The sequence below is a fragment of the Gambusia affinis genome, linkage group LG05 (genome assembly GCF_019740435.1).
Source record: "Gambusia affinis linkage group LG05, SWU_Gaff_1.0, whole genome shotgun sequence".
Lineage (NCBI taxonomy): Eukaryota > Metazoa > Chordata > Actinopteri > Cyprinodontiformes > Poeciliidae > Gambusia > Gambusia affinis.
The window spans coordinates 30227554-30246898 of NC_057872.1; the positions used below are offsets into that span (position 1 = coordinate 30227554).

The 19345-nt window shown below is 39.0% G+C and overlaps 1 protein-coding gene across 2 annotated transcripts; it reads left to right on the top strand.

The window, feature by feature from the left end:
- Window positions 1-18552, top strand: LOC122831844 (C-type lectin domain family 4 member M-like). Of its 2 annotated transcripts, XM_044118346.1 has the most exons (13): window positions 1-104; window positions 814-863; window positions 2403-2498; window positions 4375-4806; window positions 5216-5370; window positions 5474-5589; window positions 10027-10164; window positions 13547-13593; window positions 15679-15777; window positions 16620-17066; window positions 17542-17696; window positions 17807-17922; window positions 18322-18552. In XM_044118346.1, exons 2-13 carry the CDS (start codon window positions 815-817, stop codon window positions 18467-18469), a joined length of 1998 nt encoding a protein of 665 aa, XP_043974281.1. In that variant the 5' UTR covers window positions 1-104; window position 814; the 3' UTR covers window positions 18470-18552. The 2 variants fall into 2 exon arrangements, with proteins under 2 accessions (XP_043974281.1, XP_043974282.1); XM_044118347.1 differs by lacking the exon at window positions 15679-15777.
- The last annotated feature ends 793 nt before the right edge of the window (window positions 18553-19345 follow it).

Sequence of the window (19345 nt, forward strand, 5' to 3'; positions counted from 1 at the left end):
GATGTGCGCAGCGAGTCCGCCATTAAATAGAACACTATCTAAAGGCCGAGCGATCCGTTGACCTTGCTTGAGGGCATACAAGAGGCTGATTTCTATTTTTACAGGTGGGTTATGTGTAGAACCAAGACATAGGCACCGTTGTTACAAGTGTTTATAAGTTCAGGAAAGTATTTTATTAACATCAATTATATTCTGAGATATTTATAAGTGACTGTTTATTGCCCTTAGCTTATATGCTAACGGCAGTTAGTATTTTGAAGGTGCTTGACAACTCAACACTTCCAAAATACAGGACAGCTCAATTGTGACAACATCGTACAATATTTCTTATTTCCCCAGGAACATTTGAGTTATTTCTAGGGTTGCCAACCGTCCTCTAAAATGCGAAATCGTCCTTTATTTGGTACTTAATTAGGTTGCGTTCCATATTGAACTGATACAGGGCGAAATTTTTCTGTATTTTCACAAATATGCGATATATATTTAACACTAAATGTAACATTAAAATAAAACGTAGGAAAGGTCAGTAAAAATGTCGCAGGGGGGCCAAATAAAGCCTCCCGGTTCGCTGCTAACGGCGCTGCCAGCAGGAGCTGCTCTCCTGGTTGCCTAGAGACAGACACTACACACCTTGACGCTTTCTACATCCGCGCGTTTTTTAAATGTCCGCTCGATAGTCCACCACCTCACCAGAAGAAAATAGGACAGAGTTAATGTTTTACATTAACTGGCCTCCAATGAGCTACAGCTGAGCTCCTTCAAATAAAAGATATTTTCTAATATCTTTTTCTAATACTTATTTTCTTTGTAAAGGATGAAGAACAGCAGGGACAATGACTCCAATTCTACGCACAATGACAGTCGTAAGTAACTCAATACATGTTTTATGAAGACTAAAACGTAACATTAACACCAACACTGTAAAACATTTGAGCTGCACTTAGTTATGTCTATAGAAAATCAGTGATCAGCCAGAGAACTGCAATCGGTGCACCCTACTTTCTTTCTGTAACAGTAATCAGTATGTAATTGAGTAATGATCATTAATACAAACAAAATCTATTTAACAGCTATTGAATAAGTACCAGACATATTTTGAATACGTCTCCATATTTGACAGAATATTCCCAAGGAAAACAAATCTGTACACTAAGGTGCTTATCCAAGATGTTGACAGTCGTTTACTTGCTTTGTCACACAGTATTGGTTGTCCAAGAACGAGGGGCTGTTAGGCATCATGAAAATTTTTATTCTACTGGTGTTTATTCTACCACGTGTTTTGGTCCACTGCTGGTTACAGTAACAAGAAGACAAGAGAAGAAAAGAGATATTATATTCAAAGGCCTCACTATTAGAGCTTACCACATCGATTTACTGACATCCCTTGATGCAGACTTGTTGTTAATGGCTCTTATGAGGTTCCGTGCACAATGTGGGAAACCAGCTGAAATCTGCTCTTCTTTCAAGGAAAGTGCAGTCCGCTCTAGTGACCAGCGCAGCCACTTCACGCATCACATCTGACATCACGTCCGCCATACTCTGGGGCAAGAGGAGGGGGCCCAGCAGGGGGGTTGCGTTTATAGCTTTGAGAGTGTGTGTTTGTAAGTAAGTCTGCAAACACCGTCCCAGATATCCCTCCCAGCCTTTGTGTTTGATAAACGATGGAGCGTCTATCGGTACAGTTCTGATTCAGGTCCACAGATGTCCAAGGAAGGGAGTGAGTAATGGGACCAGGGCATCTTGTTTACATAACATCCAGGAGAAACTGAGATAGCCAGCCTTCCACCGCCGGCACAGGGGGAGCCAATCAGAAAACAATGAGTGTAAAGTCTCACTGGTACGACTCAATAGCAGCTCCAAACAGCCGTATTCGCTGTCAGGTCGACTCAGCCAAGCTTGCCCTTTACCCAAGGTTTGTTTCCTCCCAGCTGCAAGTCCAGGAACCGTAGGTAGCCAGTGATCCTGCAGGATTACATCCAGCTGGTGATTCTGCTCACACTGTGTCTGAGTCTGAGTGTTGATAGCAGCATATTTCCTCACCCTGACCAGAGCAGCTGCCGACATTTTCTAGATTTGTTGATTTGTTGATATATTTGTTGATTTGTTGATGTGTAACTTCAAACTCCCAAAAGTAGTAATGCTGTTAACAAAAATCCAATTATTTGTTATCTTCAACATCCTTGATGAACAAAATGGACAGACGTGATCGTCCACCTGTCCCAGGAGTCCATCGTGTATCCACTGGTTGTGTTTACCTAAACCACTGAGTCACAGCTCATTTTCCAGGTTTTCCTGTCCTGTTTAACTGGCACTAAGAAAATAACTCATACCTCTCTACAGGCATCCAGCCCCTCTGATGAATTATAACTTTTATACCTTAACAAGTTCATTGTTTCTTTCAGGTGAAGCACAAGAAAGATCAGAACTCTCTAACTCTCGTCTGTTTTTGGGGTGCTTGTGGATTTCTTCTATCCTGGTAGCTGGATCAATCATCTACAGTGAGTTTCATTTCAACACAATACATTTTAAGTAGCTTTTAGAGTTTTTAGAGGTCTAATGCATTGAATACAAGTGTCCTGCAAGAGGAGGAGTTATGAAGGTTGGCAAAAAGTCAGGGGCACTGAAGCATCACCAAGCATCAATTTAACCTGCTGCCCAGCTTGAGACCTGTCAAAGTGTTAAAATTTAATATGGAAGATCTAAAGACGAAGTCGTGGAGAACAGGATGTCTGGCTTGTGAACCTCAGGATCTCGTCCACGAAGACTCTCTGGAGGCTGGCCGTGGGTGGCCACGAGTTCAGGGGCTAGTGATCCTGAAACCAAGGAGCCATAGATTGAAAGGCGATGCTACTGGTTCAGCAGCAGGAGGGAAAAAAGCGTCCAGTCCTGCAGACGTGGCTGGTTCTGGAGACGTGGCTGAAGCTGCTGCTAATTGTGCAGCAGTGGGCCAGAGGACATGGGTGTGGTGAAGATGGACTGAGAGAGAGTGGGTGGAGATGGGGAGCCTGCTGCTGAAACACTGGTGGGAATAGCAGGTTCTAAAGTTCTGATAGATGGTGCAAGATGGGAATCATGAAAACAGTGACAGAGACAAGGAGGAGCTCTGGAGGTGACTGACTCACCAACAGGGGGAGCAGTGGAGGCGTCGGTCCGACCCACTGGAGGAGCTGTACTGGTGCTGTTGAGGAATGGTGTTAAACTGAGGTGGATTGTGGTCGAGTGGAGTGGGTCTGTCAACCTGCTGAGCGAATGCGGTTTGCCGGTTCTGCTCCAGCTTTTCAAAAATGTCCATTAATCCAAGAGATGAGAGGAGTGAAGATTCTGATTCTAAAACTGATTTGAGGTGAGCAGCGGCACTCGCCTCTAACCAAGATGGGTTATGGAAATATTGCCCTTTTTTAAGAGTTGTTTTATACTTTCACACTGGACAATTTCTGCTGGGTCCAGCTGGCTGGTTTCTGCTGTCATGATGTGTGTTGGTGTACTTGTAGAACCCAAACCCAGAGAGACTGCAGCAACAACTGAATTGGATATTTTAATGAAAAAGATGATGAAATACAAAAGACTCACAGAAATACCAAAACAAATCCAAAGGACATGCAATAAGGAGAATACAGGGAAGCACGAGGAAATGACGGGAGAAACCAGCAAGGAGGAGCTGAGAATGAGTTTCATATTCTTGTTCAGGTTGATTACTGAGCAAGAAACAAACGGCTTATTAGAAACTAGTTGCAGGTGTGAGGAGAGAGAGAAAGTGGGTCAGGGGTAGAGGGAGAGTACCCTGGGCACTATAAAATAAATGAAACACAAAAGAATAACTTGACTTAAGAAACATAATAAAATAAGAGTAATGGTGCGTTCACACCAAACGCATCTAGTTTACATTCAAAGTCTATGTGGAGGCGCATCTGAAGCGTTTGACCCGTTAAGCTCATATAACGCATCCGACAAACATCTGCATTCAAAATGCACGTTTCGAACCTGAAACGTGGGATCCGTTTTGTGTGAACGCACCATGACTAACAGAAGGACTAAACACTCTAACTAGAATCACTAAAAACTAACTGAAATAAAATAGAAACAATGCAGAACTAATAAAAAGAATTCAGGATCACAAGTAACAAAACCCAAAACAAACTCTAGCAACCCAAGATCCTGACACCCAGGGATTCAGGACCTTATTGCTGCAAGGCATGAGTGGTACTGCCACCCAAAATAACAACTTCATAAAATATTAAAATCAGTTAAATGTCATTTGGTTCTATCATAAAAATACTGTCTGATACCCTGAAAGGGCCTGAGAGAGAAACTGAAAATGTTGATGCTTCTGTGACACAGATTCACTGACTTTGACTAACTTGTGTGTTTTTATAGTGAATGTAGACATGAGCGAGCAGCAGGGAAGTTTTAAAGACCTTACAACAGGAAAAAAGCAACTGATTGACGAAAGAAAGATGGTGAAGCTGAGTCGAGAGAGAGAAGAGCTGATCCGAGAAAGAGAAGAGCTGATCCGAAAGAGAGAGGAGGTGACCCGAAAGAGAGAGGAGGTGACCCGAAAGAGAGAGAAGCTGAGCCAGAAGAGAGAGGAGCTGAACCAAGAAAGAAAGGAGTTGGACCAAAAGAGAGAGGAGCTGAACCGAGAGAGAAAGAAGCTCACCCAAAAAAGAGAGGAGCTGAACCAAGAGAGAGAGCAGCTCACCCAAAAAAAAGAGGAGGTGACCCGAGAGGCGGAGGAGCTGAAATGGGTCCTGGGATACTTCCAGAAGTTTGACATCTTTCCAATTAATGACTACTGTCCTGCCAAAAGTGATTACATTTATAGATTACCTTTAAAACTTTTGACTATTTATTTTATTATGTTTTTTATGAAACCTTCAATTATAATCAGTTTTTCTAAACATACCTGACCATTATTAGTGAGCCAGGATCTGGGCTGGCTCACTTCACAGCACTCTACAGGTTTACAGCAAAGTTTTTATTTCAAAAACGTATATGTTTTGAGTGAACCGAGCATAGAGCCCTGTGGTACGCCACTCCTAAATTTAATCGTCTTCCAATACTGATCTGTGCTCTGCCTTTGAAATCTTGGCTAGAGTAATTTTGACTATTGAATTATTAAATATTACACACACATTAAATGTTATTTTTCTACTTGAGATTATTTTCACCAAAGTTTCACTTCTTTCTGTTCTTTCCCCTCATCTAATGGATCCAGAGTGTGGGCCGTGCCTGCATGACTGGATTTTCTTTCAGAAGAAATGCTACCTGTTTTACGACAAACCAGCTCCGTGGAAGACCTGGGAACAAAGCCGAAGGTTCTGTCAGGACCGACAAGCAGATTTGGTTGTGATTGGTGATCTGGAGGAGCAGGTAAAATCTAACGCTAGAAATCTAGAGCTAATCTGGAAGTTTCCGGAAAATTGATGACTCAAAGTAAGAAGATTAATGGCGATGTAACAAAATCTGTTCACAGGAATTTGTCAGCAGACATGTCAAATCCTACTTTGATATACAGTTGGGATACTGGCTGGGATTACAACAAACTAACAACACCTGGACCTGGGTGGATGGACGTGTAGACACTCTTGGGTAAGATCTACTGTATTATGTAAAAGTATACATTTTATCATGCAAAAGCAGCTTTTCCTCATGTTATTCCCTCATCAAAAACATACCTGGAGTTTTGCCTTGATTCTTTCGTGCATGTTTGAGAAGTGCTGTAATCTCCTGTGGCAATAACTGAGCTGTGCAAAACGTCTGTTTGGACCCGACACCGCCTTCCAGATGCAGCTCATCCTTATTCTGCTTGTATGTTTAGGTAAGATCAGCAGATAAGTGATGGTCCAGAAAAGCAGCAGGTTAAGATTCCCTTCAAAGCTTCACTTAAGACTCAATGCAAAACTGTAAAAAATAGTACAAATATGTCTCAGTTACGTTGTCTGCATGAAGAAATAACACTCATTAACTGAATAAAACTGGAGCAGCTTTATGCTAATGTCTGTGGAAAAATCCACATAGATGCCAACTGTTAGTGAATTCAGGCAAACAAAAGATATAAAATGATCTTTGTTCATATGAGATACGAGATAACCTCAGTATCAGTTATACTGTAAACACAAACACACTCACATATGATGTGATCTGTTACTGTTTGGTTTTCTCACATAGCGTAAAGCCCTTTATGTCCTAAATTTAAAATGTACGCCTGGATATTTTTGCTTATTCTAATTGGTCTCAGTTCTTTAAATGTCCTGTGAGTAAATATATTTTATCCATAACAACTGGAACTTTCCATATGTAGCGAGTTATTTTCACAATGTACCATCTATTAAAAGAGTGCCCCTCAGATTAATTTCACTCCCCGCTAAGGTGGGGGTGAAATGATCGTAATAACCCGATATTGACTGGAAAACACAACGTGTCCCTTTTCAGAAACTGTTGGATTTGTTCCAATAGCTCAAAGTGTGGCGGGATTATGGTACTGCAAATTTGTCTGGATCGCCAGCGCTCGGTTTTGGACTTATGGGTTTAACACTACACAGGGAAACACTAAAGATAGAAAATAACACTGCTGTGAAAATTGTGACCACTAGAGGTCCTACTCTACTTAGTGATGTACTGACAGAACATTATTCTCCCAGGCTAACATAAACCTTTATAACACTGATCCCCTTTTATAAGTAAAACAACCTCAGAGACAAGTCCAGAATAAACCTTTTTAAACCCTGTCCCAATACCCAATACCACTTTACAAACTTTAAAGTCTTTGCAGGGATTGCCATTCACCACCACTACGATGGGCCACTCGTTTCTCTTGAAACATCATGTCCTTCTGACAGGTTTGGCTTCTCCACATGCCTCTTTTGCCTTGGCTGTAGTGATGTCAGGTATTCTTGATGCCAGCGTTTCCTGAACGCATTTGCCAGAGCCTGGATCTGCTTCCTGTAGAGGTCGTTGAGGTCACATTGTCCAGGTGGTGGCAGCACCAGATCAATCCTGGGAGTCAGGAGCTTAGCAGGCGTCAGAACAGTTGGCATGTCTGGACCAGAAGAAACGGGAACCAGACGCGTTTATGATGGTCATGACTTTGGACACGAGCATGACCAGAACCTCGTGTCAGATGAAGTGTTTTCATCTTGAGCAGTAGAGCATCCAGTCCTCTGAGCATCGTTGTATTTAAACAGAATGAACACCTGTCTGTCTGCTGCCCTGTTGATGCTGAAGGTAAGTGTAGCTTTACAGACAAACCGGAAAATAAATTTCATGTTATCCCAGTCTCAACAAGTGGGTACAGAGTTGCAGATGTTTCTGTGTGTGATGAAAGAACCAAATCTTGTCGTTCACAAAGACACAAGAGCTATAAATATCTGGGCAAGAAGAGGTTCATCCTTTAAATCAGGGGTCTCAAACTCAATTTCCCAGGGGGCCAATGGAGGTCGAGTCTGGGTGAGGCTGGGCCGCATCGGGTTTTCCACAAGAAAAGCTCTTACAAAAACATTCCAATGTTAGCAAATGACTTTATTTTTATTTTTTAAACACAAAATAAGATGAAAAAATAAATAAATTAACAATTCATAAGAGAAAAAATTAATCAGTAATAAATAAATAAAATATAATAATAACACAGCAGCTATAGAAGACTAGATAAATGTAATTATAATATTTCAGATTCAAATGGCTGTATTAACAGTTCTTTAACCTTTAACTTTCTGAACATGAATGGAACATTGAACATAAACTGTTATGAATATAACAATTTATAAACTGTTTATAAACAGCGCTTCCTCTCGCATAGCCGAGCCACATTTGGCTTAAGGGAGGACGCAGTTGAGACCCTAAGTAGAGCTTGAAGATGCTCGTCAGTAAGTCTGGACCTGTACTTGGACTTATTAAAGTTCAAGGTAGAGAAGAGCTTTTCGCACAAGTATGTGCTCCCAAAAAGACACATGGTCCGCTTGAACATTTGGGAAAGCTCAGGGAAGCTGGGTGGCAATTCTCTCAAAAATTGCCCAAGCTTGTCTGCTTTTCCACTCACCTCCCTGAACTTGGCTTTGAGTTCAGAGTGGCACTGCGGGTCAATGAGCTCCATTTGAAGCACTGTGATTGGTAAGTTAGTTCAGCTCCGCACACAACACTGAAAAGTGCCAATCATATCAAACTCGCAGGCAGTGTTGGTATAGTTACTTTGAAAAAGTAACTTTAATCGGACTACTGATTACTCCTTGAAAAAGTAACTTAGTTATATTACTGACTACTTGATTTGGAAAGTAACTAAGTTACACTAAAAGTAACTTTTTAGTTACTTTCAGCAGGTGCTAACAACAACGCTCTGCCTCCTGGGAAAATCACATTGATCTTTGCCAATACTTTTTTGTAAGCTATTTTATAATGGTAACATCAACAATGTGTCTCCACTGATAAGGTTGAACTGAAGAGGAGATTGTAGAAAAATAAAAAACGTGAGTAGTTTGTGTGGTCCACTGTTGTCTGGAAAACTCTAAGAAGGATTTTAAAGCCCCCCTTTCCCTCCCCCCCAGCCTCCAGGTTCTGCGTTACGGCCCTGCGTTTGGTGTCACTGCGCACAGAGCTCCTCCTGCAGCTCACAGCTCAGATGGCTGCACAGATTTGTGACACTTATCTTAGTATTAATAATTAGAATTAAGTTGCCATTATAATTATTGGAAACTACGGACACGTTCATTCGTGGCTGTTTTCACGTTTATTGCGCTGTTTAAATTAGTCTCGATGTTTGCAGTTTTCTGGAGCGCAACGCGAAGCTCGACGTCATTCAGAGGTAATACAGTAACTTGCCGTTAACAAAGACACAGCGGGACGGATCATCTGAGAAATGATGAACAGGGAGAGATGGAGTAATGACGAACAAATTCTGGGATTTAGCTATTATGAGTCTCTGCTTATTTCCAAACCCAAATGAGCAACTTCACGTTCAAAAACGAGCCCAAAAAGGCGCAACCCGTCACTCATTAAATCGGCAAGCAATTTTAAAAAATGAAGCCCAAAGCCGCTTATAATAATCGGACTTGTCGGCAGAATCTCAAAATAGTTCCAGTTTTTCCACCAACAAAATGCGCATCTCCCTCCATTGTTTACATTTCTGTCGCATAGAGACGTCGGTCACTCGACAAGATGAGTAGGGGAAATATGATTAAATAACAAAAGAAGATAGTAACGCAAAAATGATTTTGATAAGTAACTGTAGTCTGACTACTGGATTTGAAATAGCAACGCGTTAGATTACTGGTTACTGAAAAAAGTGGTCCGACGTCAGTAACACGTTACAAATTAACGCGTTACTGACATCACTGCTCGCGGGCCACACTAACATTAAACTTTCATATTAAGGTGGGGGCCACAAACTATCGTCCCGAGGGCCGCAGTTGGCCCGCGGGCCGCGAGTCTGAGACCCCTGCTTTAAATCGACTCAAGATGATTAAATAAAATAAAGACTGGACTATAGACATTTTTTATAAATGTCTTTGTGAGCCTACTCCTTTATTATTAAATTGAACATAATTTCAGATTTTTGTATAATTTTTGTCCAGGTTAACTTAGAAACTGAGCCATTATTGTTACAAGTTAATTTTCTAAACTACAGAAAAGTAATTGTAGGGGTGCTCAAATGTGACAATTTGAGTCAATGTTGATATCTAATAGTAACATTTCTGTTGTGGTCGAACTTACCAATCTTTTATTTGATCAAATTTTATTTGATTACTCAATTAATCGTCAGAATAATAGATGGATTACTCGATTACTAAAATAACCATTACCACAGCTCTAAAGATAATGTTAATAAAGTTTTCATATTGTCCAATATTTTTTTGCTGAAACTGTCCAATCAAAATAAATCTGTGCATTTGGTTCACGCAGCCTCTGTGTTCTGTTAAATAATAAATAAGGTCTTAAATGTATTTTTGAAGTGTTGGATCAGAACACTGTACCAGCTGACAGTCAAAATAAAAGAAGGCACATCCCTTTTCTGAGGTTCGTGGTTCTGTTTTAAAGGTTCTGGATGAAGGAGAAGCTCAGAACTCCAGGACCAAAAGCCAGGCTGATGCCAGGAAGAAATCCCTCAGAGAGCTGGAACAAAGCAGACAATTTCTTCCAGAACAAATTCATCTGTGAGCATGAAGCTTCCCTAAGGTGCATCTAACTGACTCTTCTCTTAAAGTTTCATGCAGGAAAGCTCAACTGTGTCATGAGTTTCTATACATAAAGTATAACATCATGACTTTAATAATCTGCTTTGTCTCTTCATTCTTAGTGTTTATGAACTCTCACCTAATGAACCTGTGTGTGTTGCACAGCCACGGCTAGATTTAAATAAATTGATAAATTGAAGCAAGCTTAAAAGTTTTTATTTGAATGATTCATAATTTTATTCTTTTCTCCCAAAAACTGAATGACAACAACCTTCAGTCTGGTGCTTTGGTCTCAAATATATTACAGAGATGCCATATTTCCTTTTATTTCTAGTTTCTGTTGTTTTATTTATTTTGATATTTAAAATGCCTTCCAGTTTCAGTGTTAAATGTTCATTATAATTTAAAGTTTATGGATCTTTGAGAAAGTGTTCTTGCATTTTTATGGTCTCAAAACATCAATATTATTGTTTTCTGCATTATCTTCTGGGACAATTTATCATCCAGCAAAATTTGTTACTGTGACAAACCAAGATGAACGTTAACGATTTTTAGTTTGTGCCACTGGAGTTACAGAGCAAAAAAAGAAAAGCAAAAATCTAAATATGTATCTTACAACTTACAAAAAATCAGACAAACAAAACATTTTTTTAAATCTTTTTTTTTTTTATATATTATTTCTCAATTTTATTAAAATTGAGAAATTTTAACAAAAACTGCATGTGTGTGTCTCTGTCCAGGGGATTTTATTTTGTTAAAACAGACTTGTTCTTCATTCAGTGGAGTTACTCACAGTGGGTCTACCACTGGAGAATCCAAATATTTTACTCCAGAGTAATACCTTTTACTCAAGAAAAAGTAAAAAGTACAACGTACTTAAAATACTCCTAAAAGTATTTTTTGTTGTTGTTGTTGTTTTTTTGGGGGGGTTTTGTTTGTTTGTTTTTTGTTGTTGTTGTTTTTGGGGGGGGGTTACAAAAAGAAACTCAAGTAAATGTAACTAGTTACCACCCAACTCTGTTAACTGTTTTAACAATTTATTTACTATCTTTGGTGACGTATGGCTACGAATACGGCCGTAACCAAAGAACGCTTTGAAAACATCGCGTACGATGTGCACATCCGCCGAGAGCGCAGCGAGTCCGTCGTTAGATAGAGACGTTGGCCAGTTCAGCGGACCTGCCCTGCTTGAGGGCGAAGCCGTTCCGAAGTTTTCTCTTTTCACAGGTAAGTTAAGTGTAGAAGTAACAGATAGGCGCCGTTGTCAGGAGTGTTTGTAAGCTCAGGGGAGTGTTTAATTGTCATCGATTATATTTTGAGATATTTACAAGTTACTGTTTACCGCCGCTAGCCTAAATGCTAATTACTAATGTAGGGTTTGCCAAAATACAGTTAAATTGTGACTTCGTTGTAAAATATTTCTTATTAACCTAACATTTTAGCTACATTTAGGATTGCCACCTGTCCTATTTACCGTCCGCTGCGTAACGGCGCTGCCAGCAGGAGCTGCTGTCCTGGTTGCCTAGAGACAGACACTACACACCTTGACACTTTCTACATCCGCGCGTTTTTTAAATGTCCGCTCGACAGTCCACCACCTAATCAGAAGGAAAAACTCTCATAAAGACCGACGTGAGTTATTTGGAAGACGCTCATCGCAAGCTGAACACAGAGAAGTCAGGAAGTACAAGCTTCTGATTTTCCCTGGTTTTCGTAATCGTATTACTTTTCAGTACATTGAACATAATGGCAGAGTTCACACTGAAGGCTTTAATGCTCAATTCTGATTTATTGTGAAAACTCTTCTCTTTTTTTCTTTTTATTTTTGCATGGTGGTTCACAATTCCAAATAAATGCGACTGTGATATCCTCTGTGTGAACTGCAAACTGGTACCGTATTGCAAACGATCTTAAAATGTCCCGTATGCGTAGTAGAGTGCGCAGTAACGTCACACGTAAAGAGCGTGCTCAGTGTTTGCGGAAGTAAAAATGGATAGTAATGGTGGAGCTTACCTTACAATTTTGAAATTGTTGTCCAACCGGAGCTAGGACATTAACAACTTAATCCTCATTATCGTTCGCCATGGTGGATGTTTTTCTTACCGCTTGGGCTCATACGGGGGCAGAATAGTGACGTTTGTCGAGCATCAATGACGTTTGAAAAGCTCAGATACAAATTGTCTTTTAGAACCAAATGTCCAAGATGCCTGGGTTGCATTTGTAAAGATCGGATTTGTGGTGTTCAGACTGTCATAAAAAGGTCAGATACAAGTTGCATTAAGGCAAAAAAATAAAATAAATAAATAAAAATCGGATTTGGGTCAGTTGGGGCTGCAATGTGAATGAAGCCAATGTCAAACTGCTGACCATACTGCCAGCAGGTTTTTATTAATTGTTGAAGACCAGCACTACAAGGACTAAAAATAACCATGTCATCTGTATACATGAAGTGGTTAATTATGATCCCACCAAAATTCAACACACCCTCTTTCACAATTTTGTAGCCAGTTTGATTAATCATCCCTGTATACTTTCAAAAGCTGAGGACAAGAATGCTTCCCTCCCTGCGTAACCCTGTTCCTTATTTTAAAAGGAGCTGTCGATCTGGGAATCCCTCTGCTATATAGCTTATAAAATAACTTTTCATGATTAACAAGGTCAAAAACATTCCAGTTTGAGACATCAGTAGAACATAAACATTGTGAAATTGGGTTAATTATACAAATATAAGATCTCTTTCAAAGCTAAAATATAAATATCTGTGCCATGGTTTGATTTAAAGTCAAACTGATTATTATGGAGAAAGTGTTCTATCTTATCAGTATAATCTTTTCCTGGACAGTACACTGGATAAAGCTACGGGCCGATCATTTACTTTGCCACTTTTGTCTTTTATAATAGTGTCTAAATGTGAGGTAGGCAAAGTACCATGGACTAAAAAAACAGAAAAACACAAGGCAGGCAAAGGAAAGAGTTTTCTGCTTGAGAATCTTAACACCTCATCCATACCACCAGCCTCATTGTTCTGTAAGCTCAGGACTGGATAATACATTTCTTGAGCTGAAACTTTCATATCTTCATCACTTTACTTCTTCATCTTATAAATACTGCTCACCTTAAAAGAAGAACTTTTAACTACTTCAGTTAAATAGTTCATGATAAGAAAAATCTTCTCTCGACATTAGTGTTTTAATCCTGAAAATGTTCTTCAGGTGATAGAAGACCAACTTTATAATTGTCTTTATGTTCTGATGCTTCATCAAACCCTGATGTTGTCTTTTGAAAGGTGGAAGAGGAACCTCCCTGCTTTCCAGTGAGCTACAGCTGAGATCAGTCAAGGAGACGTTGGACATTTTCTAATCTTTATTCTTTTCTCTGTAAAGGATGGGGAGCAGCGAGGACGATGACTCCTATTCTACACTCAAACATAGTAAGTGACTCAATATATATTATATATTTTATGAGGCTTGAAAGGTAACAGTACTGTCCAAATGCTCTTAATTAGTTATAAGTTAAAGTGGGATTTTTTTTTACATCACTTAATCTCTTTGCATCATCGAAGAAATCTCTTGGCAAGGCAAGTTTATTTGTATGTCCCATTTCATCAACAATTCAAAGATCTTTACATGATGAAAACATAAAAATTGCAGAACACTGAAAAAGATCAGTTGTTTTTACAAAAAAAAAGAAACGGCAGCTGTGATTGCTAGAAAAATTAAACAATACAGTAGAAACAGTTTTTGCTGACCAAACAGTAATTATGGTGTTACGTTGTAAAACAAACCGATTGACTCATAATTTTCTACAAATCTTGAGTGTGATTTTAAAAGGGTTATTTTCATAACAATTTTATCAAGTAAATTTAAGTAACGTTTTCAGTCGAATTGTCTCAATAATGTTATTTTACATTTTCTTCTACTATTTAGAATTTTTTTTTTTTTGTTGTAGATCAAATTGTATTCAGTCTTACTGAAAAAATACTTTGAAACAACAAATTAACTGTTAAAATAAAATTGTAAATGTTTTAATATTTTTAATAAAGATGAATTTAAGTTTACTTTAAACGTTTTATTTTTTGATAATAATTATATTTTCAAATAATATCTAAAAGCATAAAATTTCAAAGAACATTTATCACTTAAATGCAACTTTTTCCCTCCTGTGGTCTTAAGAGATGGGCTTATTTAATTAGTCAATCAATCAAACCTTTTTACTCTGATTCATATATGGTTCTTAATAAACAAAAACAGACAGAACAACAACAACAAAAGGGCACAATAACAATAAAATGATCATCCATTATAATGTAAACTAAGACGCCAGTGATTCCACAGATTAGAGAAGAGCTTCGCTGATCTTTCAACAGAGTTGGTCAAAGTGTGAATGATTGTGTTTACAGAGTCTGTTGACCAGGTCAGCGGTGATGTAACGTCCCAAATGTTTCTCATCACTGACTTGACTTGACTGCTGCCAGACAGAGAGAAGTCAGGGAAAGATAATTTAGTGTCCTTTTTGCTCTCGACAGTCCTGATGTCACTCTTTCTTGCATTATATTTAATATCATAAACCAATCCATGCTGAGAGCAAACTCTGAACAGTTGCTGCAGACCAGCGCTGTCTGGACAAAAGATCACAGCATCGTCTTCATCATCCAACATGTTTAGACCCAGACGTGACCAGAATATCCAAAAACTGCACTATTTCAGCATATTTTTACTCAAGTAAATGTAAAAAGTAGCCATCAAAGAAATTGCTCAAGTAGGAGTAAAAAAGTATTTGGTAAAAAAAAAAAAAAAAGCTACTCAAGTACTGAGAAACTGATCAAATTATCAATCATTTAATATTTAAGAATTACATCATCAGACTGACCAAAATGTAAAGCTATGTAGAAATATTCTATGAAAATAATTAATATGGTTACCAAATAAAATTAGACAAACAAAAAATAATTCAAAATTAATTTGTTTCAAAATAAAACGTATGAAACTTTCACAAACACTGCAGGTTTGTGTCTGGTGAAGTTTTGGTTAAAATATTATGTTTTATTCAGTGAAGTTACTCACAGTGAGAATTCAAACATTTTACTCAAGTAGCAATGCTTCATAAGGTTTCCCAAGTAAAAGTAAAAAGTATAGTATAGTAAAACTACTCCTAAAAGTACATTTTTGGAAAGAAATGACTCCAGTAGCCCAACCCTGTTTAGACCCCATATGTTTTTAACTCTGTGCGCGGTCTGGCTGGGTCACACTGACCCCGTGTGCGCTTTTACAACAAGGTTTTTTTGTGGGTATGTTTTTGGAAAAGGACTATCTGACAGAACAACACTGTCCTACCGTGACATCAACGCTCCTCCTGAATATTGCACTAGGACTGTGTTGGGGTTAAAATACAAGGAAGCCACATATTAAGAGTATCCTCAGTGGAAAAGACACAAAACAGCTGTAGCTTTTTTCTGTGTTGGCTGGAGCTCAGCTTAAAAAGGGTTTGATTCAACCACAGTTTCACTGTTTCTCAGGTGAAAAAGAAGATGAACCATCATCACTCTTTCAGTCTCGTCTGTTCTTGGGGTGCTTGGGGATTTTTGTTGTCCTGGCAGCTGGAACAATCATCTACAGTGAGTTTCATTTCAGCACAATGCATTTTAATAATCTTCTTTTATGACAAGTTTTTAGAGGTTTAAAGCATCAGGATAGAAGTGTCTAACAGTCGGCGGGGTTATGAACCTCAATTAAAAGTCAGGGACACTGAAGTGTCACCAAGAATCAACTTAACTTAATGCTGCTCAGCTTGAGACCTGTCAAGGTGTTAAAGTTTAATATTGTAGATCTAAAGTTGTGGAGAGGACGATGTCTGCTTTGTGAACATCAGGATCTCATCTTTTTCATAGACAATGTGTTTCTGCTGGTTCCAGTAAACTCCTCTAAGTCTGAGGCCATGACTCTGCACTTCGCCCTCTGAGTTGGCGGTAGTCTCTGCCTGGAGTGGAGGAGTTTAAGGACCTTGGTGAAAATCAGCCCAATTAAAGAGAAGACTTCTGACATAAAAGCTCCACACATGCATAAAATAGTATAATTAGCAATAAAATTGTATAGCACACAATAGTAGGCTACACCTTTCACAGGCTGCCAGTCCATCACAGAGCAACACGGGTCCGATCAGGGCAAACTACCATGCACACACTCATACCTGAGGGCAGTTTAGAGAGACCAATTAGCCTGATAGTCACGAGTTTGGTCTCTGAGAGGAAACCTTATTGCTGCAAGGTTACAGTTCTACCGCCATGCAGCCCCCAAACATAAGAGTGTTAATGAAATATTAAATCAATTTACTGTTCTTTGGTTCTAAACTGAGAATACTGTTTGATATCCTGAAAAGATCTGAGAGAGAAACTTAAAATGTTGATGCTCCTGTGATACAGATAAATTCACTGACTGACTAATTTGTGTGTTTTTATAGTGGGCATAAAGATGACAGGGCAGCAGAAAAGTGTCAATGACCTGACAACAGAAAAAAAGAAACTGGTTAAGGAAAGAACGATGATTAAGATCCGCAAGCTGGACCAAATGAGCCAAGAGGGAGAGGAGATGTTCAGAAATAAAGAGGAGCTGGACCGAGTGAGAGCTGAGATGAGCCAGGCGATGGAAGACATAGGACATCTGAGTGCAGAAAAGGACAATTTTTTGCTCAAGAGAGACAAGCTGAGTCAACTGAGAGCGGAGCGTACCAAAGTGAGCCAAGTGAAAGATGAGCTGAGCCAAGAGAAACATAGGCTGATTCAAGAGAGAGATGAGCTGACCCGACAGATTAAAAAGCTGAGCCAAGAGAGAGAAGAGCTGAAGGAAACTCTGGAATTCATCCAGAAGTTTGACACCTTTTCAGTTAAAGACAACTGCCTCAACAAAAGTGATTAGATTTATACATTACCTTTGAAACTCTGGATTATTCATTTAGTTATTTTTTAAATCTTATAATCTTCAGTTATAAATAGCTGTTCAAAACATACCTAACCATTATAATCACAGACACGGTGCTGATGTCTGACAAGGTGAGCCAGGGCCTTGGCTGGGGTGCAGAAAAATGTATTCAATAGCAACGAGTTTAGAGTAAAGTTTTGATTCAGAGAATATTGTTGTTTTTTAGTGAGCTGAGCACCGAGCCCTGTGGTACACCACTTCTAACTAGAATGGTAGCTTAACTTAATCACTTTCCATTATTGATCTGCATTCAACATTAGAAATCCTTGCTTAAGCTATTTTGACTATAGAAACATTAAATATAGACACAGGGATATCTTTAATACATTTATTTTTTGTCCTTTTTGATGTTTTTACTAATGTTCCACTTCTTTCTGAACTTACCCCTTGTCTAATGGATCCAGTATGTAAGCCCTGCACAGCTGAATGGATTCTCTTCAAGCAAAAATGCTACCTGTTTTACGACAAACCAGCTCCTTGGAAGACCTGGGAAGAAAGTCGAACGCTCTGTAAAAGAAGAGGAGCAGATTTGGTTGTAATTGATGATCTGCAGGAGCAGGTAAAATCTAACGCCACGCCAGAAATATAAAGCTCATCTGGACATTTCTGGAAAATTGATGACTCAACGTAAAAAGGTTTATGAAAATCTAAAAAAAAATCTGTTTTCAGGAATTTGTCAGTAAACACATCAAGTACTACCATAGTAAACACCACGGATACTGGATAGGACTACAACAGGTTAACAACACCTGGACCTGGGTTACTGGACCTGTAGACACTCTTGGGTAAGAACTATTATCTATAAATATACATATTTAGGTACAAATGTAAATATATGTTGACAAGCTTGTAGAAGAGTTAAATATCCTGAGTGACAACGACTCCAGGATCTCCAGGACTTCTTCTAAAACCAAACCTTGGTGGACTGTGAGAAATGTTTGGGTTCATTGTTCTGTTTGGACGTCCAATGATGTCAAAGCTCACTGGGCTTCCTCAAGCTTCAGGCGTCCTCACAGACAGCAGGACAGTTTCTCACAGACAGCAGGACAGTTTTATTTTCTGTTTAAATTGAACAGTTTGGCTTCAGTGACAAAACATGTAGATGCTGACAGTTACAGTTTGATGTCAATGAGCTGCTGTGTGATTTTATTTTATGTTCTGAGGTTCGTGTTTCTGTTTTAAAGGTTCTGGATGAAGCACACGGTCACCACTCCAGGACCAAAAGCTCTGGTGATTCCAAGACAAAATCCCTCAGAGAGCTGGAAGAAAGCAAAGAATGGGTTTCTGAACAAATTCATCTGTGAGCAAAATGCTCAACTGAGGTCCAACTGACTGACTGTTCCCTTAAAGTTTCATGCAGGAGTGCTTAACTGTGTCATGAATTTCTATATAAAGTCATCATCACCTTAATAATCTGCTGGTCGTTTTGTGTCTTCATTCTTAGTGTTTATGACCTAGACACCTAATGAACCTGTCTGGTTTGCACAGCCAGGGTTAGATGATGTTTTTCTGCAGCTGCTCAGGAACCAGACTGTCTCTCCATGTTCAGGATTCCTTATCTTTGGTATAAACCCATGTGTGGACTGCCTGACAGAGCAGACACACATCATGTAGTTAATTCAAAATTTCAAAACTTTTATTGATCTGAAAAGGAAATTAAATGTTGTAATTCATATTAATTCAAATTCTTCAAAGAGTTATTGTAGATAGTGATGGCTGTTGGCAGGAAAGCTTTTGTAGCTGTCTGTATTACAGCAAATTTGAAGAAGCCTCTGACTGAAGACACTGTTTTCCAAGACCAACCAGTCATGAAGAGGATGGTTACGACAGGTCTAAGGGCAGTTTCCCAAAACGAGGATAGTGAATTAAGCCGGGATTTTACGCATATCCTAGCTGAATTAAGCCCTGATTTGGTTTTCACAACTTTATCCTGTGCAGCTAACCTGCTTCAGACAAGGCTGGCAGTCAGGTTTAGTTAATCCTGGAGCGTCTGTTCAGTCAGCAGTCACATCGGTCAGAAACCAATGTGTTTTGTCCATGATTCCGTTTTAGGAAAGGGAGATTGGCAAAAGAAAAATATTCAAATTTAATATAATAATAATCATGCATTCATTTTTTTCCTTATTATGCACCCCTGAATTTGAGGTTGAGGTTAAATTTTAAATATAATTTGTCCATCTGACTCTGAAGAATTCAATACGTCACTAT

Coding starts and splice junctions, on each gene's coding strand:
- LOC122831844 (XM_044118346.1), top strand. CDS start 815: ATGAAGAACAGCAGGGACAATGACTCCAATTCTACGCACAATGACAGT. Junction 4,807..5,215: donor TGACTACTGTCCTGCCAAAA/GTGATTACATTT, acceptor TAATGGATCCAG/AGTGTGGGCCGTGCCTGCAT. Junction 15,778..16,619: donor AGCTGGAACAATCATCTACA/GTGAGTTTCATT, acceptor GTGTTTTTATAG/TGGGCATAAAGATGACAGGG.